This window comes from Lipophrys pholis, assembly GCF_963383615.2.
Source record: "Lipophrys pholis genome assembly, chromosome: 19".
Classification (NCBI taxonomy): domain Eukaryota; kingdom Metazoa; phylum Chordata; class Actinopteri; order Blenniiformes; family Blenniidae; genus Lipophrys; species Lipophrys pholis.
In genome coordinates, this window is record NC_137647.1 from 17,106,602 (window position 1) to 17,129,912 (window position 23,311).

Consider the following 23,311-nt stretch of genomic DNA (forward strand, 5'->3'; position numbering starts at 1 on the left):
TACTCTTCCAAAAGTGCTTATGTTTCTCTTTCGATGGGGCACATTAAAGACACGGTTTGCTCTTTGAGATTTCAGACGAGCATCGCCAACTCTGCCTTATCCACAGAAGAGCGGCCTTTTTGTCTCTCTGAAGCACCGTACTGATGTAAGGCAAGACGCTGACCAGTTCCAAGAATCAGTTTAACAGCTCTACAATCAAAATCTGAACCACCAGTGATGCATTCAGCAGCAGCTAACAGACTAAGACAAACCCGTTCTTATGAAGTGGACTAAACAAATGTTTGTTTGCTATTATGGGAGTTTATTTTCCAAGCTTAAGATGAAATCATATATGGAAAACGTACATAGGCTTCACTGAAAAATGCAGCCAGAGCAATTTATGTTGTTAAAATAGAGGCAAAAATAACTTCAAATAGCAACAAAACACACAAAGTGTGACGGCTATGACAGCCACAGGCTATATATGAAGACTTCCCAGATAATTCATTTTAAAAGACCTAAATCATTTTTTATTGCTTTTTGATCCCAACTGCCAGTCTCTGTGGGTTACTTAAATACAAAAGCTAAAACAGCATCAGCATCTATTATTATACGTTATACTTATTATGTATAAGTAAACACATGCAGTAACTTGCTGGAATTGGTCAGCAGATGTTACTGTGTTGGTACAAAGTTTGATGAAATTGGACAATCCCACCATCGTTACCTCTACAAATACGCTCTGAAAATCCTTTATTACCATCCAGCGAGAGGTTGATGAGGAGTCCGAGGGCATCCAGCCTGCCACGATGAATAAAGGCAAAGCTAGTTAGCTTGTCAGTGGTCCATCAGACTATTCAGCCCCCACCCACCTCCGACTCCCCCGCCACTTCCTCCTCAGCTGTCACTCATCTCTGTTCCGCCTCACTGCTGTCCAGCCAATGGGATGCTGGCGCCCGACCAAGAGCCCAAGCTGCTACGACTTGTGCAGGAAGTTGATTGATAACCATAAACAGAGCCTTTCGGCCAGTTATAGGACACCATACAGGTGCAATTAACACATCAGACAGAAATCTGTGCGATGAGCCGGTGCAGGGCATGATGGGTAGGATTGGCTTTACGTATGAACAGGTTGAGAATGTGCGGATGCATATTCATTACAGGGGGCACAATGTATGCACCTCCATGTTGGGTTTAAAGTGCTTACTGATGTGTGGACCACTGGTTATTGTCTTTTGCGTCGTAAAAAGGTGAAAGAAAATGTTTTCTATGTCTACAGCAGGAGTTTCAAACACGTTTCATTTCAGGGGCCACATAAAGCACAATTTCCATCTTGACTGGTAAAATAGTTACTTTTAAAGTTAACCCTTTAAATTTTTCTTTGTTGTGGTAGAATATACGTGATGAAAATGTCAAAGCCAGATAATTACTACCGAAAATGACCACAATCTCAACATTTTTAATGAAACCTTCTGGTGCAAAATACAGTGAAATGTTCAAAAAACGTCTCCTATAACTGTTGCATCATGCAATTTTGTAATTTTGTTTTACAAACTCACCCTGATAACATGGCTTCGAAGCTACTTTGTTGTCTTTCATGGCAACATCACTGACATCTCAGCGTTTTGTTGTGTCCACTACATTTTGAAATTTGAGGAAAAAAAAAAAATCAACATTTTCTATAATTTCTTTGGTGGTTTGGTCGGATTGGAGTCTCTTTCGGGTTGATTTTTCGCCCCCGGGCCTTATGTTTGACACCCCTGATCTACATTATATAGGTGATAACATCCACATGAATTAGCAGAATGAAAACAATCTGAAGCTGTGGTTGATTTTTTTATAGTATTGAGAACACAAACAGGGAGATGACTCTTCCTATTCATTTTTGAGAGGAAATCCTTAGAAAAAACCAAGTTTAGTGTTAAAATAATGCTTACTTAAAACATATTTTACATTTGTTAGCACAAATGTAATAAACTTTGAATGTGAATTTAACAGACTATATAGAAAGACTCATCTAACTGGTAAGAAAAGGGTTTATTGCCAATTATCAAGTAAAATATTCTCAACTAAAAAAAACAAAACAATACAAAGTCCAGCATTCAACCAAAGATGATTCCCCTGGGGGGGGGGGGGGGGGGGGGCTCATTCTCCTGCTTTAATGTATCTTAGACATCCTGCTTTCGGCTGTCCGGCCCATCGATCTCAGTGAGCGTCTGTTATTTGTGAATGACAGATTCTCCCGACCTGCTAGTGTGGGCATGTCTCGCCGTCACCGTGCTTGGCTCCATCTCCATGTAACAAAACACCCGCAGCAGCCCGTAAAAAACTAAACAAAAAAAAGGCCCCCATCCCTTCTTCAAAGAACAATTATCGCCACGGTTAATTTCCCACCCAACGGCGACGTCCACTTTTCCCGGGTTTACCAGCACGCCGGCGCGTTGTTTAACGTTTCCCTTTGACTCCATCAAGAGGTTTTTTAGTCCAAGTCACTGGCAGCGGGCAGAAAACAAACTCGCACTTTCATGGCAAGGTGCTTCCCGTCACAGCATGTGCACGGCGCCTTTAATTTGCCCGTTACAGCCGAGCGGGGCGCGAGCGTACCCGAGACAGCCGCTCCCACTTTTAATCGGGACACTGCAGTTATTACGGGAGCGCGAATGAAACCTCATACCGTTTATTTTTGTACCCTCCTATATAGTTTTTGGAGCTGCTGAAATAGTATCGAAAGGTAATTGTGGCTTCCTGTAAAAATTTCCATTATTACCGTTTCACAGCGGCGTGAGAAATGTCCGTTTTGAGCGACAGCGGCTGCCAACGTGTTCACTTCCTGTTGCATTAAACGAGAAAAGTGTATTTCAAAATGTACTTTTATTAGCTTACAGAAAGTCATGAATTTTGGCTTTTCAGTTTTGACAAAGTTGTGAAAGCTCTTTTTTGATCTAATATTGATCATTGAAGGAGAAAAAGAAAGTGAAATGAAACAATATTGTCAAATACTTGGTCAGTGTTGGTAATGTAGTAACTTCAACAAAGCTCAAATTTCTTCCCGAAAAGCTTTTTGGAACTAATTTATTTATTTTATAATAGAATAAAATGTAAAAACATGGATTCTTTCATTTCCGAGACAAAACCATTTCCCATTCATGTTCTGACGAGTTTTTCTTCACTCATTGAATTATTGTTCGTGTTGTTACATCATCAGTTAAAAACACTTCTCCTCCCTCTGAATGTGAGACGAAGACTAATTGCTGCAGCATTAATAGAACCACTTGAATTCCAAAGTTTTAATTAAACGATGCTCTGCACATTGAGAGAGAATTTCGAGGCTTTCTTTGAAGTCGCTGAATGAAACCAGCAGCCGTTTGCAGCCGCGGCTCAGCGGAGGATCTTTTAATCTGCAACCGCCGACGAGTCTCCGAGATTGTTAATCTGCGGTGATCAAATTAGAGCGACGCGTGAACTACGGAAAATGAAGGAGGGATCTTTTTGCGTTCGGATGTTACGTGGTGGCCTCCATGTGAAGGACCTTCATGGACTCCGAGATCATCGAGCTGGTGTCGATTTGTCCGTAGATTCCCACCAGGAACGCCTTGTGGAGCAAGATGTCGGCGTGCTCTGGGGAGAGGAGAGAGGTCGTGCGATCAGAATTCTACTTATTCTACATGTCACATGAAGCCCGTTCAGTCAGTCTGTCTCGAAAATCAATTATCGCTTATTTTACTCTGCCACAGAATTGACAGCTGACAGGTTGTTCGTACCTTGACAGAGAAGCACGTATTCAGGCAGATTCCTCAGAGCAGTCTGCACCACGTCGAAGTTGCTGCTGCCCATACAGTACATGAAAGTGGGCAGGAAGTCGGTTGCCAGGCTGCAGCATAAAAAAAAACCAAAACAATGGAAAGTTCAAATACGACCCAGGAGTTGTGATTTATTTAAATGTATTCTCACAGTTGTGATTATTTCACAAGTTTGGGTCCCGTTTGTCATAAAAAAAGAAGAGGGAAGTGTCTCTCGTGGCTCAGTGACACGATGTGGACGTGTGGATGTGAACTGACCAGGGGTTGTTCTGGATGCAGCGCAGGGCCAGACTGAAGGCCATGTTCCTGCACAGCTCCTCAGACGAGGTCATCAGCCTCTGCAGGTCGTTCTGCAACGTGGTGATCGACGTGTTACACAACAGCAGCAGTCACACTTGACCTTTTTTTTTTTTTTTTCCTGTGTTTTTTTTTTCTGTGCTTGTCTTTTGACTCACGGCGAAGTACTGGATGATCTCTGGGCTCCTCCTCGACTTCTCATCCACTTCTGTCAACACCTCCAGCACGTCTACAGCAGATGGGGGGAAAACAAAATGGTCACATTACTCACAACAGGAGAAGCCCAGATTAGGTTTATACAGGCGCGGTAAGTGCGGCAGCGTGTCGGTTACCCTCCACCGCCTCTCCTCTGGACATCTTCTTCAGGTACATCGTCATGTCTGCAGCGCTCAGTGAATACGGGGCCGAGATGTTGACCAGAGGCAGGGAACCCGTGGGCAGGTCGTCTGGTGAGGAGGAACAAGTGGTTGGGAGCACGTACGCCTCAGGAATCAAACCGCTGAATCACTGCTCTGTCGACACTCACCATCTTTCTCTTCTGCTGCAATGTGTGCTGAAGAGCGTTTCACTGGCAGAGTGAGTCCCGCCAGCAGAGATTTCAGCTGCACCAGGTCCGGATTTTCAGCACTCATGCTCCTGAAAGAGCAGAATAAATGTATACAATTGTGAGTTTTAAAGTGAAGTCCTTCCCTCTGCAGTTACACCTCAATGATACAAACAGGCCGTCACGTACTGTAAAATGCCAGAATGCTTCTGTAGGTAAGGAATGGCTGCTGCGGCGTCGTGTGTGATGTACTTCTGTGTGAACTGCAGGAACTTATTAATGAAGACCAGCGGAGAACGAGTCCTCTGGAAGTTCTACAAATGAAAGAAAATCAAATCAAACTTTATTTATATGGCACATCCCATACCATTGTAGCACAAAGCGCTTCACATACTTTACAAAGAGAAATAAAACACACAACCACACGCACGCACACCACCGACCCCAACTGCCTGTATCGAAATATAAAAACTGATGTAGAAATGGCCGGGCCCTGATGAGCCAGGAGAGAAAACACCATCCTCGGGGGCCGACCACATGGAGAGAAGCCACAGCCTACAGCTATGGGGGGGGGGGGCCACCACACGGACCCCGACCCAGCTGGTCAGGAGCCCACACCACGGTCAGTGAACCGCAGTGCAGCGCTCCCACCACAGAGGCCAGAACGGTCCCCAGGACGACGCCCCCCACAGGCAGACCAGACTCAACTCCCGATGCGGAGCGCCCCCATGAGGAGACAGAGCTTATAACTTCAATCAATAAACGAAAATAAAAGAAATTGAGCTAAAACATTGGCTACATCAGAAAGATAAGAAAAGAAAAAAAATAAGTAAAGTATAAATAAAATAATCAATTAAATAAAAATAAACAGGAGCTTATAAAATGAATCAATAATTGAAATAAAATAAATGAAGCTAAACCACTGACCACATTAGAAAATAGAAGAATAAAAAGTAAGTAAAACAAATTAACTAATTAAAAGCTAAATTAAAAAAGTGGGTTTTGAGCCTGCTTTTAAAAACGCCAACCGTCTCTGCGGCCCTGAGGCCCCCCGGCAGACTAACAAAAGAGCACTGACAGTGTAAAGCTCCGATTTTTTAAAACAAAGTTGATCCCAAAGCAAGTGAAGGTCCCACCTGAAGAACCCTCATGAAGGAGAGAAGGCAGTCCTGGAGCGCCCTCTGGTGGTAACTGTGGAAAACCAGCGGCTGCAGCAGCTCCAGGATGGCCAGCACGTTACTGAAGAATGTCATGTGGTTCTGCTGCCTGAACTCCTGGATGTTGAGGTGCATGCGGCCGTGCAGCAGACCTGCGATCATGGGAAGGTGCCTGGAGGGGGAGGGGGGTCAAAGGTGATCAGCTCAAACACTTTCGATTGCTTGAGATACCAAATTTAGATTTCCCTCCTTTCCCCCCGTCGCACACCTGAGTAAGAGCACAGGGTGCGACACGGCGAGCTTCCTGCAGGCGAGGTTGGCATCAGACACTCGGCCCTCCACCGACTTGGTGTCTCCGACGTCTGCGAGCAGCGTGATCAGGCGATGGACCAGGACGTCCAGCTGGAGAATCACACAGTCAAAGATTCGGAAAGAGCGACAGAAAAGATCCTCTTAAACGCGATCTCTGGCGTGTGGAGTGGGGCGTGTTCACCTTGCAGCTGCTGCTGACTGCCGCCCCTCCGCTGCTGAAGGTGCCCTCGGGCAGGGTAACGTGCTGGATGACCTCCGGGAAGTGCAGATAGATCTGCAGCAGCAAGTTCTGGCACCGCTTACTCATCGCACTGCGAGCCAAAGTGAAGAAGAAGAAAAAAAAAGAAAAAAAAAAGAAAAAAGCTGTGTGTTATGATTTAAGGACGAGCCACCGGGGAATAAGCTATTCACTTTAGGGGGAAATACATTTTAAAATTGGCTTAGGACAGTTCAGCTGTCCATCCTAAAGCCACGAGCTTAGTGAGAAAATAATCAAGACGGTAATCCGTGATGTTATTGAGTTGTGTAGCTCCAAGCTATTTAATTGGCGGCGACTGGTTGGCCAGTTTTGTGCAGCCATGGAAAAAAAAAAGAGAGGAAAAAAAAAAAGAGGCCTGTCACAACTTTTCAATTCAAGTGAGTTTAATTCTGCAGTTATGTTGACATTACGAAGAAAAAAATAGTCTCGTCATGTTCATGTCTTCCTCTACCGAGTTCAGATATTCTAATGGGCGATGAGACAGTCCTCTATTGTTTCTGCCGACCGGAGACATTAATTAATGTTCATTAATACCGGCTGCAGACATAAACAGCATAATGTAATTCCAAAAGGTTTGCCTTCAAGTCACAGCAAGCCTCATAAAATCCTCTTACTGGCTCAGGCTCTTGTCAGGCTCAAATGATGCACTCCGCTAAAAGAGGAGTTTATTACAGATATGCGTTGAGCGAATCGCAGCGACCTTGACCGAGAAGGAAACAAAATAAATAATAAAAAGCCGCCTGTTCAATAGTTTGTGTGTAATTGGAATAAACACCAGCTTACGTGTCGGAAAGCTCTCAGGAGAAGAATGCTGTACATACCAGCCAGTGTTTACTCAGCACAAGGCCAGAACCCTTTACTTTCAACGTGTTTTCATCCCGCCACATTTTCGCCAGCCGCCGTTTCAACGGACAGCTAAGCTCCACTTAAAATACTGTAATTCTGAAGCTAATTTTGCTTGACCTTGGCCAAAGTTTCCTCATTAAAGTGGTTTAATAACCAGAGACATATTCATGAAAGGAGGGTTTGCCTCCACAAAGAGTTGCACCCTGATCTCTGACAGCTAAGTCAGAGCAGGAATTCACAACACAGGCAAGTTTAGAGCTTCAGCCTTAATCCTCTTGCCTTCATTATAATGCACTGAGCTTTTAAAGAGATCACAGTACAGACGACTTCTGCTGGTTTTAATTTCACACCAATAGACCTAATTATCGAGTTTTCCCTGGTCCGCAGCATTGTGGCTGACAGAGGAAGTCTGAAAAGTTCATCTGCACCGGGGAGGAAAATCTTGTGCGATTTACTCCGAGTTTTTTATCGGCGCGCCACAACGTGACTTCCTGCATTCGGGCTAACGAGGAGGGAACAATGTCGGAAACGGAGCGGCGGAACACGCTGGTGATCTGTCCATCAAAATATATGATGGACATGTGTTTGTTGAAAATAAAGAAGCATAAAGGTGAGTGTTGAGGACGAGTGTCTGGGGAGCGACTCCCTGCAGCTTCACAGAATTAAATCTCCATGAGCAGTTACTGGAATTCTTTTGCAGCTGACCATGTTTTACAGAATCCTTTATCTTGCAGTCTAACCTTTTCATAGTGCACTCAATAGTGGAACATTTTTTAACCCTGATTACTATTGGAGGAGTGTTCCACTTTTACTTGACAATTAACAAAAGTAAGTAACTAATATGTGACGTTTTGTTTTCTATATATAATAAAATCTGTGAGAATAGCAAATATTTTAAGATTTCGATCACAAAATTAAAAAAAAAAAATGGTTCTACTGTTCTAAAATGTGATTTGTATTAAACAAAAGCTGCAAAATCCCTTATTTTATGGCTACTGTGATTAAATACGATGTCACCTTTTAAATATTAGATTGTCAAAGTAATAGTATCAATAAGTTTACCTTACCTTCTACATTTGTATGGAGTAAGGGGACGTTTTCTATAGCAAAAGGGTAAAACATGCCGTATTTATGTCGATATACGAGAAGTTTCTACTGTACGTTACTATTTCAATCATTTAATGTCTTCTGTGTTCAGTATCATAGTAAAGTTAAAAAAGAAACAAGAGAAGATCAAATCATCCGTAATTTGTCCCACAATGGGGAGATTTGCATAGTTTAACAAACAAATATGGTTATTTTCTATTATTTTATTTCACTGGTATGTATTGTGTGGTGTTTATATGTGCGTGTGTGTGTGTGTGTGTGTGTGTGTGTGTGTGTGTGTGTGTGTGTGTGTGTGTGTGTGTGTGTGTGTGTGTGTGTGTGTGTGTGTGTGTGTGTGTGTGTGTGTGTCGGCCTCGGTGTGTTTAAAGACCTAAAACAATCTGCAACTGTTCATATATGTAACTGGTTAGTCTAAATTTGTAAATTATACATAAAAGTTCTCAAGCTTTGTTCTTGTAGTAATCTTTTTTTTATCATTTTGATTGTAATAAGCTTGTAAATCTGCTCACAACAAAACACCTCGATTAAAAAAACAAACAAGAGTGCTGTGAATGAATATATCTGTGCCATCCCCTTGAACTCTTTCTTTTTTTTTTTTGAAAGCAAATTGCTTATTTTCCTGAAATGTTTATTAATTAATTAATTTATTGCATTACTGGTTGCAGTTACTATATTTTAAAGGGATTATTAAATGCTCAGTTCATGATATCCAATTATCGAGTTGTTATTATTGGTTCAAATATTACATTTAATTATTGGTTAGTTATTAACTTGTTGGCTTAATTATATTTAAAGTGGCCAAATTAACGACATTATTTCAGATATTACTCGACCTGTTACTGCAGGTCAGTGCTGGGTACAGGGTCTCTACTCACCGAGGCAGTTCAAAATGCAAAACACACTCGTGTACGTCTCACCTGTCCTCCCACTTCTTTGTGCAGTTGATGAGGTACTCCGACACTCTCTTGATGTTTTCCAGATCGCCGTTGCAGTACGAGTGAAGGAGGGGCAGTCTGGACTGGATGAGGGAGCAGGACGCCTGGTCCACGTTGCTTTTATCGTCGTGCGGCGAGTCGCAGCCGCTGAGCTCCGACTCCGATAAGATCAGATCCACCAGGCTGATGAGCTCCTCTGAAGTGAGTCGGAGAACAAACTTCTCAGTTTTCTTCTGCAAAGAGAGAGAGAGAGAGAAGAAAAGAAGATTCAGCTGCATGACATCTTCACTTATATGTGGTGTTTCTGAGCAGGCTTCTGATCCTACTTGAGGGATCTTCTGGTCACGTCCCTGCCAGATCCGCGGGATGTGGCTACACGCCCACAGGAAGTCCAGAGCCGAAGACGGGTCCAGCCTGCAGAACAGCGAACACAACTGAAGCAACGCTAAGACATAAAAGACAGCTCCAAGGACAGCACAAGGAAAATGGAGTACTTGTAGTCCCGGCGTTTGTTGAGGAGAGCACTGATACACTGCAGCAACGTGTTCCAGTTTGACTGATGTGTGAGCAAGGCCAGGAGATAAGGTCTGTAGGCCGGGGTCCCTCGAGCCTGAAACAGATAAACCGTATGAAAGGATGCTAATGCAGCGCAAACGCATATTCTCACAGGATGAGACGGAGCAGAGGAGAGAGGGACACTATCTGCCGAGTCGTGCTTATCTCACCTTGTTGAGAGCAAACAGCAGCTTCTGTGGAAGGTCCGGACACACTGAGGTGACCTCGGGGTCCAGATGCTCCAGCCAGTCCACCAGCAGCCCACAGCTCAGGCCCGACTTCGTCACCTCGGACCCGCTGCAGGAGTCAAACATTATTCATTATTATATTTTATAGTCTTCGTGGTCAGGTCATGTCTAGTTTTGTAATGCGGTGGTCTTCAAAGGGAGGGGCAGGTCTCACCTGAGGGCCACCAGAGAGGCTCGTCCCAGCCTTTGCTTATGAGTTTGTATAGTAAAGTATGTCCTATATTTGACACCTGACAGTTTCCTTCCTGCATGCCTGAACAACTATAATTACAAAACCTGCCTAAAACAATCCTGACTGGTGTGCTGAATCTTGCGTCAGTGAGTTGGGTTTTAGTAGAGAACAGAGGACGTGTCCTGATAATTACTCAACATTGTGAGAGGAAGGATTCTGATGTATTTACTAGGAAAGTCAATTTAATTAGGGTCCGAACACTGAAAGTGACGAAGGACCCTATTGAAATTGTAAAGATTTATTATTATTGACTCATACTTTCTACATTTTTGGAAAATGCATTTTTTCGCGATACTTTGCACAGTCATCAGGCCTGGTGAAAAATGTGATCATTTGGAGGAATCGCACTTGTGACATGACAAAAATTACTCAACGGCGCCACCTCAAGTGCAGTCAGAGTAGGCAGGGTAGGCAGTGCCTACCTAAGGCTGAATTGAAATGAATGAAATATTAATTTTGATTATTTGTTTTAATTATAATATAATTAAAATAAATATTTCAATTTACGGTAGCTGACGGTACCTATAGGTTTGAAAGTGACGGCATTTTGTGATTTTCATAGCCCAAATGACTCAACGCCACTATTTCCTGGTACGGCAGAGAAGCTGCACAAGTCTCTCTCCTTCGCTGTCTTACTGTGTGAATGAAAGAATGAAAAACATAAAAGGAAAAACATTTTTTTTAACACTGTGATGCACTATTGTTGTCCCACGTTTCCATCACACTCTGACGTGCACTGAAATTCAACATGGACCACGTTCCACCGTGCCTGGGTGTGCTGGTCCTGGTATGGCAGAGAGGCTGCACAAGAAAATAAACCATTCCAGATATTTACAACTAAAAAAAAAACAAAAAAAAGACGACAACATGTCTCAGGGATTATCAACCACGGTGGATGAAACAGTGAGCAGTGGGGCCTCAGTGTGTACCTGCCTCCAGCAGCGGGGCACAACTCAGAGCGGTTTCCTCGAAATTTCACAGCATGCGAGTCTGTAAAGCCACCGTAAGGCAGCAGAACCAATTAAACCTGCCCGGAACGCAATCCAACAGGAGTTTACGGGGCCGCAGACGGAGAGCGCCGCTCCGCTATTTTTGTCACAGCCGGTCCGTGTTTGTCAGTTTAGTCCTGTCAAATATAAATGTTTCTTGCATGACTTGTGAGAGAAATAGAAATTGCGGGTGCTCACTTGTTAGGATCGGCTTCCTTTTTCACAGCTCGCTCCTCACTTTCCTGAAGGAGCAGGGAAATCACCATGGCAACAGGGCCCGCCGTCCCGTTCTGCGTACCGACGGTCATCAGCAGAAATAGCAGCTCCTCTAAATACGGCGACTTCACCTCCATCAGTCCCTGGAGCACTGAGGAATTAAACAAACCTGCATATTTAGAAGTTGGCTGTGGATTCATGAAATAACACCGAAAAGTTGAACACGCCAGCAGCTTCTGGACTTTAACAAAACACAATCATGTCATTTTGGGTGAAGGTTTTCAGACAAGTTCGCACTTCAAGCTTCTATTTGACTTTTCTTTCTGTTATAAAATGCTGGTTAATGTTTGGGAAAAGTCTAAACATATTCAAGCACATACGCATACATCTGGAGGCTCAAAAGCAGTTTCATTTAAGCTTTATAAGTGACCTTGTTATTCAAAAATGAAAATTCTGCATTTAGTTTATTATGATATCTAATCATTCAAAGCAGCTTCACATCGGCACGTTACAACGACCACTTCTTACCTTTGCCGATGAGTTCGGCTTCTGCGTTACATCTCTCTCCAGCTCTCAGCATGGCCATGATTGTTCTGAGTGGCACTTCGGTGTCCCTGCGATATGCCAACGCCTCAGCCAGGTGGAGGAAGCCTGTACGCACTGCAGCGCAAACACACTTATCACTCTTTGTTTGTAGAAAATAGAAAATGAATGATCTAGATTCTTAAGTGAAATCTATGCTCACCGTCACTGTGCCTGTGTTTATGGGAGTTCTGGCTCGCGAAGGATCTGAGCAGGGTCTTCAATGGGCCGCCCTCCACGGTCGGATTGTCTAACCAGATTAACATCTCGACGATGACTTTGAGAAACAGCGAGGAGAAAGCGATGTCCTGGGACACGAGACGCTAGGAAGACATAAATCAGAATGAAGTCATTTAAGTGTATTATGAAGCAGCCTCCACAGTGACTCCTTCAGCGTGTGAGTTTGTTGTACCTGGTAGAGGTGAAGCTGGCGCATGAGAGGACAGGAGAGAGCGTGGCTGCGGTGCATGGACATGACGATCGGGCCTGCGTGGGTGGAGGTGAGCAGGGCCGTGATGGCCTGCAGCAGGCGGAAGGCCAGACCACCCTGCTGAATGTGGCCCTGCTTGGCACGCATCAGCTCTTTAGCCAAAGCCTGCTGCAGGGCCAGGGAGAGCTGGCTGGGAGGGGGGCCGGGCCAGCGAGGGTCCACATTCAAGGGGAAAATCTGCGTGTGTAAATGGAGAAAAACAGGTGAATTTTACACGGAAGTCATCAACCCGCAAACATTATGGCTTTAACCGGTATGGACTTCTACAGCCTCATGATAAAACTTTATACAAGACATACAATAGTATAAAATGTCTTTTGGTGGAGATACGCATAAAATATATGGAAATGACTGAACGGATATTTTCCAACTGTTCACAAGAGCCAAGATATCAATGGAATGTTCCTTTACCCTAGACCTGGGCATCATAAGGCCCGGGGGCCACATTTGGCCCTTTAGCTCTGCTTGACCAGCCCTCAGAGTGTCACTGAGAAATCCTGAATCAACTGAAAATGACTGTTATAATTTGCTTTATTACATCCAAAATAGTCAAATTTTTCACATTATTGGTCATAATAACATTATTGGTTGTGTCTAGCACCATGGCTCACAGATTAAGTAACTGTTACCTCACAAAAGTAGTGTTTCACGTTTGAAAAAAAAAAAACTTGTTAATAAAAACATAGTTTTCATTTGCTTATTTATTGAATTGAATTTTCGAAAAACTTAATCACAATTTCCACACAAAGGCTGGGAAAGAAAAAGTGACGCAGAGCAACAGTAGGTCATGAAAATTGTGTTAAAAACTACCTTTTACCAAGAGATTATTCTCATTGAGCAAAATTCAAGTGAACCCAATTCTCATTCTTCAATAGAAAAGCACATACTTCATGTGGCCCTTTGGGAAAATTAGTTTCTAACCCCTACTTATACAGACACTGGTTGGTGATGGATGTATGCACAATTCCCAGAGTCCCACTATTGAGTCATGCACTGATCTTGCTCAGGTCACGCCCTGTGGCGTAGTTTGTCTAAAAGCATAAACCCACTCCACCAGGAGAGTCTCTCTTTTCAGTTTTGTGTTTTTCTCTCCCTTCAACATGTCAGAGCCATGAAAATCAAAACAAATGTTTATAAACTATACCTGGAGCAACATGCCGGTGAGATCATCATCAGGTCCGACCTCAGGGAGCTGACTGGCTGCTCTCATCTTCACCGAGCTGTGTGGCGTCTCCATGGTAACTTTGACCTTACTCAATTCAGATGAATCTGTCAGAAAGGATATAAAGTTATTTAAATCAGACGTTTCCAACCTTGTTTTCTTGGGGCATAAGGTCATCTCTCTGACATGTCAAAACATTGTGAGAAACCAATGAGTAATATATAATAATAATGTGAATTGTTGGATAATACAGTCGAAAATGTCACATGAGGAGCATGAGGAGTATTAAATCACTGACCTCTACTTGGAGGAAGAGAAGAACTCAGTAAGGCATGGAAAGTGTGCCCCCCAGTGGCCCCTCGCTCGTGTTGCACCTCAACCAAGTGGGCCATGTAGTCTGTTGGCATAAAAATGCAGTGAGATCACATCTGATTTCAGGTGGGTGACTGACGTTTTTAACAGTTAAATATTTGCAGCGAGTCTTACGCTTGTCCATGATGTTCTGCTCCAGCGTCTGTGGATCGTGCGAGACGGCCTGGTCCAGGTACTGCAGGAGTTTGCTCATGCTGAGGACGGGAATGCCAAAGGACTGAACAAACAGCAGCAGCTGCTGAGGCTCCAGGTCGTGCAAAGCTGAGGGAAACAGACAACAGTCCATTAAACAAAGGGGGAAAAACAATTATACAATGAGCAAGGCATTGATTTGCGAAAATAGTGAAGTTGTACCTGCATCAACCAACCGAGACACTTCAGATCGAATCATCCTCAGTTTCAACCAATCGGGCAACAGCAGAGCCTCCTCGGACGTGTCGACCAGAAAGGCCGTAGGTAGAGGTTTCTTATCAGGAAACCAAATGTCCAAAAGAGCGTAGAAGTCACTCTCCCCTGCACAGACACACAGATGTAAACACTTCCAACACTTCCTTTATCAATGGTGACAGTGAGCATTAAAGTGAGAAGAAGAACCTTTGGGTGGCCCCAGAGTCAGCAAGATAACCATGGCATGAACCACAAGGATGTGCATCGTCGCAGTCTCTCCTGTGGTCCAACGCAGGAACACCTGGTCCTGGGATTCTGACTGGAACAAGTGGAAAACATGAAGCTTTTAGCCACTATGCCCAACAACGCAATCCACTCTTTTATTGACATTTGACTTGTGATTGCCTACAGATCTGTAAACCAACACATGTCTTTGTGACCCTGGTCTGGAAAGCAAGGATGTGAAGCAGTGAGAAGATAAGATAGCTTTGCATTATATACTGTAAATACGTGACACCGCCCTTGCCGATACTCACCCAGCTGTACAGATCCTCTCCTTCCTTGGTCTTCCTCATTCTCCTGATGTAAGTGGAGAAGATGGTGAGGAAAGCCGAGAGCACGGCGTCCGACTCGGGTTTGCTGCAGTGTTTGGAAAACAGGCTGTTCATGATGGTGGAGCGCTCCACGATCAGCCGGGCAATATCCTGCAGAGAAGAGAACAAAGAGAAAAAACAAACAGGTTGAAAAGAAGAATCGAAGACAGAGGTGTCAAACAGACAGGATGTGGGGCAAAACACCAATGATCTAAGCGTTAAACTTAAATAACTCAATGTGATTACCAGGGCCAGGTCATTGTGAGAAGCCTGCTCTTCCACTGGTGCATGCTGGGATAGGTAGATGAGATAGGCACTGATCGTCTGCGGCTCCGTTTCCATGTGAATGGCCTTTGTGAGGGAGCAAACAGATTAAACACAATCCAATTTACAAATGTAATAATTCTCCTTAGAGGTTTTTGCATCTTCTTTTCACAGATGGGCCTCGGACCTGCTGCAGGGCGGTGGACGTCATTCCTCTGACGCTGTCGAACAACGGGAGCTTTGGGAGGTCCTGCAACAGCCACTGGTACCCCGGCAGGAGTTCACCGTCGGCGGAGTCTTCCTCCATCGGCTGGTCTCGTTCCTCTCCATCTTTCAAGCCTCCTTCACCCAGAACCAACGACAATCCCTGCACAAGCATATGCCACGCACGTCATTTCACTTGTACCAATAATACGACACTGTGAGACGTTTTCTCTTTATTAAATACTGTACCTTCATTGCAAGAACTCTGGATGCCACCTGAGAGGAGCTGAGGCGACGCAGGAAGTAATCCAGAACTTCACATGTGGTCTGTTCGTCAGCTTTAGGACCCAGCAGGAGATCCTGCAGTCGTCCAAGTAGCTGCCTTTGTTTTTGTTGCCTCTGACAAACAAAATGAAATCAGAATTAGGCAAACATTTTCCAAGTCTTACATTGTATCAGGATTGAAAACAGGCATGATCGAGCAAACAAGATTCACTTCAGACAAATACAAAAGTTGTATCAAAGAGCGAAGTTACTTGTCTCTTTTTGGCCTTCTGCTCTTTGCTCTCTTCGTCGTCATCTTCTATTGGCAGGCTGTCATCTGCTGCGTCGTGCAGGAGGAATTCACACAGGCACTGCACAGGAAGCACGTCCAACGAGCCCTCACTGGACTGAACCAAGTCGGCCAGCCACGGCATGGACTGGGAGGAAGCCTGTCAAGAGAAATTCAAATGTATAGAATGTCACAAGGACTCAGACACTATTAAAGATTACAAAAGTGTGTTTTCTCATTCTGAAGCATGGCCACAACTATACAAGTTGTGAGGCATTATTTCCGTGATTGAAGGCGACATGACTACAATTTCCGGGAAAAAAAATCCACATGCTAATTAATAGCTTGAATGATTTCAATAGATGTCACAGTAAGCTATGATTAGTGAATCAACTTCATCAATATCAATGAAGCCACTGAATAAACCGATGAAATAAAGCTATATATTAAAAACACATAGAAATAATAACTGCAGCAGGAAACTGAAATGTGAAAAAAATAGAGAGGTACTGGCGGTAGGAGAAGTTGTGTTAATGGAAATGACCTGTCGCTGGATGATGTTGAGAAGAAAGTCCGGGTTTCGGCTCCGGCAGAGGAGATGACCGAGGCGCAGAGACTGGTTCAGAGTCTTCACCTGCTCCTGGACCTGAGGAGGGGGTCGACGAGGAGGACCCCTGCACACAGGCGACAGCGCTGAGACTCTCCTCCCATCACATGCATGTTAACACAATGATTTCCTTCTGAAATGTTAAAGTTTGCTTTAAAATCTGTCTTCGATCTGACAGTTATGTTAAATTCAAACTGTCAAAGGAGGTAGGAGATATTCTAGTGTCATGATAATGTGTCGGAAATATAAAACATATCGAAGGTTCGCTTATTGTTTGAGATGCACCTGCAGTGCATCATGGGGGAGCTTACTGTGGATCCAGGCTGGTGAGCTGTGACAGCAGCAGGCTGTTACTCTCTGTGATGGTCTGTTTGGTGGAAGCAGCAGCCAAGTGGCTTTCGAAAGCCAGAATCTCCTGCTTCTCCCTCTGGGAGATCTGCAGCTCCCTGTTGATCATCTCAGTCTTTGTGTCTTCATCCGTAATGGTGCAAGGAGGGAATGTGTAGTTGCTTTGAAGATGCACAAACACAAATATTTTAGCTGCGAAACGTCATCAGACATGTAATGTGTGTTTGTAGTTAAAAAAAAAAAAAAAAAGTCTCACTTTGTCATAACCATCTCCATGAGCATTTTCAGAGTAGGATAGCCATCCCATGCAGCCAGACCTCGAGGAAAAGATACAAGGTAAAATGTTAATCAAGATTATATGGCTTAAAACAACCCGTGGCAATCGTATCTCTCATTGTATAGTTATGTACAAATATCAGAGTGCCGTACCTATCTTCTGAGGATTAAACGCCACCACCACAAGCAGCAGGAGCCAGGCCTTCCAGTACAGTGTGGAAATTGCCAAATTTGGCGGTTGGTACCTTTAACGACAGCAGTCGTTTGTTATTGCAGTCTATAAACAGTCCGTTGTCAAAGTGTTTTTAAAAGCCAGTGAAGACAGCCGACTTACCCTGCTGGCAGCTGGATGTTCTCTGGGTGGTGGTATGTACAGAGATTCAGCACAGCATCGATGAGTTGGATCCTCTCCACTTTTAGAACCTCTAAATCTATCCAACAGCAATCAATCAGTCGTGGCATACAAATACAAGCTCGAGAAACAATGATGCCACCACCACATTTGTCTGCCCTTTGAAAATATGCATTGCAAGTAACTTGCCTTTTTTGAGGCTCATTGGGCAAAAACACAAGTGTTTACCAAACGTCCAAACACCCTGCCAGAGTAAAATATACACATGGTCATAAGCGTTTCCTGTTACCGTCAGACTGAACTCCAGCTGCTCTCTTCACCAGGTGATCCGCAAGCTCCATGGCATCCGCCGGGCCCAGGGGCAGATCACGGGACAGTCCGATCACCAGGATGCGCATCAGCGTGTCCTCCAGCAGGGGGACCTCAGAGCACAGGCGGAGGAAGAAACTGAGGAGTAATGATATAAAAAAAAAAAATGAGCTCCATAAGTCATGGGAAGATAAAAGTGATTATATCATTTATGGCCATTGTAAAAAAAAAAAAAAAACACTAAACGTGATAGTACTGTCCTCCTTAGGTGCCGTATTAAAGAAAAAAAAAAACAGAAACAGAAACAATGCACCAAAAGCAAGTGAACTTGTGTTTGATGTATGACTTCTTTATTGCAACAATGCTGCTTCTTGGCATTAGAGTCCATTTGAATTGTCCTTATAAATTAAGTCCGATTAGCAGGAAACATGCATTTGTAGGAAGCCCCCATGTAAAAAGTACGTCTCGTTTCTTCAGACTTCCATTGGGGAGTTAATCAAACAAGAGTCACCAGCAAAGCTCTGGTTCTCATCCCGTAAATGCATGTTTCACACAGACGTGCCTCCATTTCAAATGGAAATAATCACTTTTGTTTTGTTTTATTGCCAAGAAGCATTTACCAAACTAAATGTTCTTACCCTTTTTTCTGCACATTTTAAAGATTCACTATAAACAACCCAAAACAAAAATATCTAAAACATGTACAAAATATTAAGAAAGCAAAATACAACATATTATTCACAATGCGACAACATCTGCATTCAGCAAGTACCGTTGTGATATTAGAACATATTAATCAGCATTTAATGTGTTTGTTTTGTGCTTAAACATCTGTCTGAGGCTAACAGTTCCACATGTGGAAAATCATGATGGGATGAATCCCTTAGAAAATGTTGTTGATTCCTGGAACAGTGAGAATAGGGGGTTTCCTCTGGGGAAGAAAGGTGTGAATAGACTCACTTTCTGTCGCTCTCAGGGGGCCAGTTGTCCCACTTGTAATACGTCTCAGGTTGCTCTGTGAAAAGCACTTTGTGAAGGCTGCAGAACGACACAAGAGAAAAATAGAACATGACACAAGCAAGCGGCTGCTAAAAGTAAGTCCAGTCAGGACAGAACGAAACAATAAAAATACTGACCAGTGAACATAGTCTTTGGCACCGACTTTGCTGATGGTTGGAACCACACTGTGAAGCCACCACACCGCGTCCCTCTGGATGGAAGCGATCTGATTCTGAAACGACCTCAGGACCTCCAGGTCTGACCAGATAACAAATACTGTAAGGCAAACCTATCACTTGTGGTAATGTGGAAGTATTTGATCAAACTCACAAAAGAACGCACTCTTTTTCTCTCCTTTGTCCCAAGCAATGCCAGCTTCTTTGACCTGGGCGGTGATTCCCAGCATCATAGAGACGGTCAGTAAATCAGTCACCTGAATGACAAAACGCTCCTAATGCAGAGATGAATGTCAGTGGGTCAGCATCCAGTTGAAAGACAAAAACAAAAACAGCTGAAATCGGAATGATTGTCATGCCGTCCTACTTTGAACTCCATGTCCACGTAGCTGGGCTCTTTTCTCTCCTGCATCAAACCGAAGCAAAACGACTGGAAGTTGATCTCATGCTTGGTCTGCTTGATGATTTCTCTCAGCAAAGCTCTGGAGGCGCGCAGGTAATCATCCTTATTCGTAAGCAAGTCCTGGAACACCATTGCCAAGAACTACAGACACAGAGATGCAAAAAGAAGAAATTAATTTGGAGAAAACAAAGGAATTTGAGCACAATCCAAAAAAAAATGTGCGATGGTGAAAATATTTGCTTTGACCTTTGGCGCCTGCTCCGGGCTATGTTGAAGTACTGTATGGAGGACCTGCATGTTGTTGGGATTCCTGGCATTAGACAGCTCATTGAATATCACCAGCTTCACCATAGTTGCCAGGTTGTCTCTGTGTGCGTTGAGCAGCTCCCTGCAGGATCACATGGAAAGCAGCATTTGAGTTACTGAATGTGAAAACAAAGCGGAGGGACAAAACACAGAGAACGAGTCGGCACACCTGACACACAGCATGTAGTGGTTGAGAAGGACTTTGGGCTTGAGGCGGATCTTGATCAGGTTGGAGATCACCTCCATGTCATCCGCCCCGTGGGTGTTGCAGTTCATGCACAAAGACATGAGAAGGTCCTGAGCAGGCCGAGTGAGCTGCGACCACAAACACACATAAAGTGAGTTAGACGCTTAGAAATTGAGATTGTCACTAGTCATTATGACAGTCCACAGTCAATGACAAACTGGAAAATGTGATTACGAACCTTTGGGTTCTGGAGCCACATTTCCAGCCTCTGCACCGCCATGAGTCGAGCCTCTTTGTAGCCGCACGTAGCCGTGAGCAGACGCAGCAGGTTTCGGGAAACGTTGTCCATCTGTTGCCTACGATTCAGCTGATCTCTGAGGACATCCAGCACATAATCCTCCACACTCTCCGCCAGCTCTTCATACCTAAAGCAGAGGCAACAGAAAAACCACACAAAACGCATCTAAATGCTGTGTACTGCACATGGCGAATTAATACTATTATCTTAGCTTTACAATTCTGTAAAGAATGAGTGTAAGACTGCATATTGTAACTTTCACAGCATTTGTTGTTGTAGTAGTACTGCTAGTCTTTATACCTCGGCATAATCTGTCCTTCATCCTCAGGACTGAGTTTCTCTTCTGCTATCAGGAGTTCAGTCTGGCTGTCGTCCTCATCTGGAGTTGAGGGATGAGGACTGCTGCCTGAAACACCGCCCCCCCAAAAAAAGACACATGCTTTTTACAGCTTCAAAATTTAACAAAGCAGGATGTCTTCAGAATATACTTTACCTGCACTCAGATCTCCACCAGTGCGCCCGGTGTCAGCCTGCAGCAGCATACTCTTTGGAGGCATCTTTGTGCCAAAAGCAGTCTGGATGTTGTCCACAAAATTCTTACACTGAGAACTGTCCACCCAGATCCTTTCTCCCAGCGAGTCTTCGATGTACACCTGAAAAGAAAACACATTTTAGACAAAGCTCAGACATGATGGGATTAGAATGACGGGCATCTATTTAAAACATCTCGACAATCTCACTTTGACAAAGATCTCAGGCCAGTTTTCATCCTCTTCGTATGCCGCCATCAGCAGATTGCAAGCCAGAACGGAGACGAGGCTGTTGCCTTTGGCTTTGAAGTTGATTGAGGCATCACGACGCAGGAGGCTGCACAAGGCCTGAACAAGGGAGACACATAAAGAAGAATTCGAACCTTATTAGATTTCAGTGTTTGTAAGTCTAATGAATAAACCATGACCTTGCTGCCAGTACACTCACGTCGCAAGATTCAATTCAAAACCTCCTTTTAAAGCTCTATAATTAGTTAGAACACATTAAAATCACAACACTTTCCACTCACTACTTTTCCAAATTTAGACAAAGAATAAGAGAGATGCATATTTAAATGTTAAGATTTATTGAGTATAAAGTATTTTAAATCAAGACATCCAGATAAAAGTCTTACCTCAATAATTCCTTCAGTAGCAAAAACATTGGGCTTGATTTTAGCCAGAAACATGAGGCTGAGGTATAAAGTGATGTCAGGCTTGGCTCTGTTCAACTTCAGCTGTTTCACTGCTCCACAAAGCAACCCCTCAATACGATCATCATTTCCTTCTGACTCCGCAGCTTCGATCTCATCCAGCAGCACTGCTGGAGACACTAACAAAACAAACACAAACATAAACACGTGGATGTTCACTAATTCCACGTCGATCCAAGAAAAACACAGTGAAAACCACCGGCGCACCTTCAATAGGAACCACTGACGGCTCCTTAATGGAGGGCGATATTGCCCTTTTGTCCACCGCTGCAACATCAGCGAGCCGTCCCAGGGCACTGACTGGAGGGGTGGTGGACAGCTTGGGCCGCTTGGTGAGGGTAGATAGCCCCGATGAGGAGGGCAGAGAGGAGGCGGTCTCTCTCTTACGGTCAGCAGGTAAAGTGGCTGCAGGCTTCAGGAGGACAGCAGGGGCTTTGGGCTCTCCCGCCTGGTTCTTTGATCCCAAAGCAATGAAATCTCCTGGTGGGGGATGCCCTGGACAAGAAAGATGACAGAATTCAATAAAATTTTATTTCTATAGCGCCACATACAACACAGTCATTTCAAGGCACCTTTACAGAGAAACACCCAACAATTCCACATGAGCAAACATAGGCAGTGGAGGAAAGGAAAGACAGGCTCAGGGGTGGAGACTTCCTGCTGCTATGATTGAGGTTAGTGGGTAGAAGAAGAGAAAACTATAGGCCAGAGACAGAGAGCAACAAACAAAACAAACAAACATAATTCCACTCATGATGCTCAGACCATGAACTTCCAGTTCCATATGGGATTAACATCACTATAAGATACGAGGCTGTTAAGGCTGAAATAATGATTTTAAATTCTATTCTAGGTTGAATAGAAAGCCAATGGAGAGAAGTTAATATTGGAGTCACATACAGTCACATGTTCTGCTATTCAGCTGCTATTATTACTATATAACACAGGAGGAAACACACTGGTTTAGTCCTACCTGATGGTTTTGCAGCGCTGGGCCGCCTCAGAGTTGTAGGCTTTGGACGATTCATCTTTAATGAGTAGTATAATTCCAAACTGTGGTGACAGCGAGTTGATCAGGGAGCATTTCCTCCTGAGAGGAGACCAAAAGAACAAACAAGTCAGGAAACATCGCCAACCGGCTTTTTCACAGCCTAAACTACACAAAGGTATCTAAAGGAGCCTTACAGAAGGGAAGTACATATATACTCGGTTCCTTCTGGGTGTCCGAATACTTTTAAATAAATATACAAAACACGTTTTAATTGCTGTATGACACACAGAGGACAGATTTTAGGCTAACAAAACCGCCGCTCACGATACACGGACCCGAGCTAACTCCGCTACCACACATTACTACATACATCAACCAATCAATCTATCTTCAGCTAAGTCAGAGTGACCTGGATGCTTAATGTGTTGCTTCAAACTGACTGTGATTACCCGGAGCGATGCACGTCGTACGAAAATTATTATGAATGTTGTTGTTATAGCACGTAAGCTAACAGTCAGACTGAGCCATGACGGCTTCTTCTTCTTCTTCCGCTGCTGTTCACAGACAGGAAAAGCCCACAGCGCCACGTGGCAGCGAGGGCGGTCACTTCATTTCAGAAAACATCCTCATAGCGAGATTAAAGGCGTCACAACTTTGACATTTCGCCCTATTTCTCGTAAAATCTTCCCATTTTGATTTATAGGGTTAAAAAAAATTTCATTCTCATTTGTAA

General features: G+C 43.9%; 1 protein-coding gene across 2 annotated transcripts; it reads right to left on the minus strand.

The window, feature by feature from the left end:
• Positions 1-1,425: 1,425 nt before the first annotated feature.
• Positions 1,426-23,105, minus strand: ints1 (integrator complex subunit 1). Of its 2 annotated transcripts, none has more exons than XM_080488775.1 (48): positions 23,028-23,105; positions 22,561-22,677; positions 21,795-22,082; positions 21,510-21,706; positions 21,085-21,222; positions 20,838-20,997; positions 20,645-20,750; positions 20,285-20,471; positions 20,029-20,174; positions 19,800-19,941; positions 19,518-19,694; positions 19,317-19,425; positions 19,112-19,232; positions 18,936-19,013; positions 17,956-18,113; positions 17,649-17,745; positions 17,468-17,559; positions 17,295-17,355; positions 17,002-17,199; positions 16,628-16,757; positions 16,067-16,243; positions 15,780-15,929; positions 15,514-15,693; positions 15,309-15,413; positions 15,006-15,173; positions 14,677-14,788; positions 14,437-14,595; positions 14,197-14,343; positions 14,009-14,107; positions 13,693-13,817; positions 12,471-12,725; positions 12,222-12,381; positions 12,005-12,136; positions 11,459-11,627; positions 9,962-10,088; positions 9,731-9,846; positions 9,563-9,650; positions 9,219-9,469; positions 6,271-6,400; positions 6,046-6,179; positions 5,757-5,949; positions 4,810-4,934; positions 4,603-4,712; positions 4,409-4,522; positions 4,235-4,305; positions 4,038-4,129; positions 3,741-3,850; positions 1,426-3,597 (listed from the first exon to the last, which is right to left on the minus strand). In XM_080488775.1, exons 2-48 carry the CDS (start codon positions 22,613-22,615, stop codon positions 3,482-3,484), a joined length of 6,555 nt encoding a protein of 2,184 aa, XP_080344901.1. In that variant the 5' UTR covers positions 22,616-22,677; positions 23,028-23,105; the 3' UTR covers positions 1,426-3,481. The 2 variants fall into 2 exon arrangements, with proteins under 2 accessions (XP_080344901.1, XP_080344900.1); XM_080488774.1 differs by having other exon boundaries at positions 19,305-19,425.
• Between the last annotated feature and the right edge of the window lie 206 nt (positions 23,106-23,311).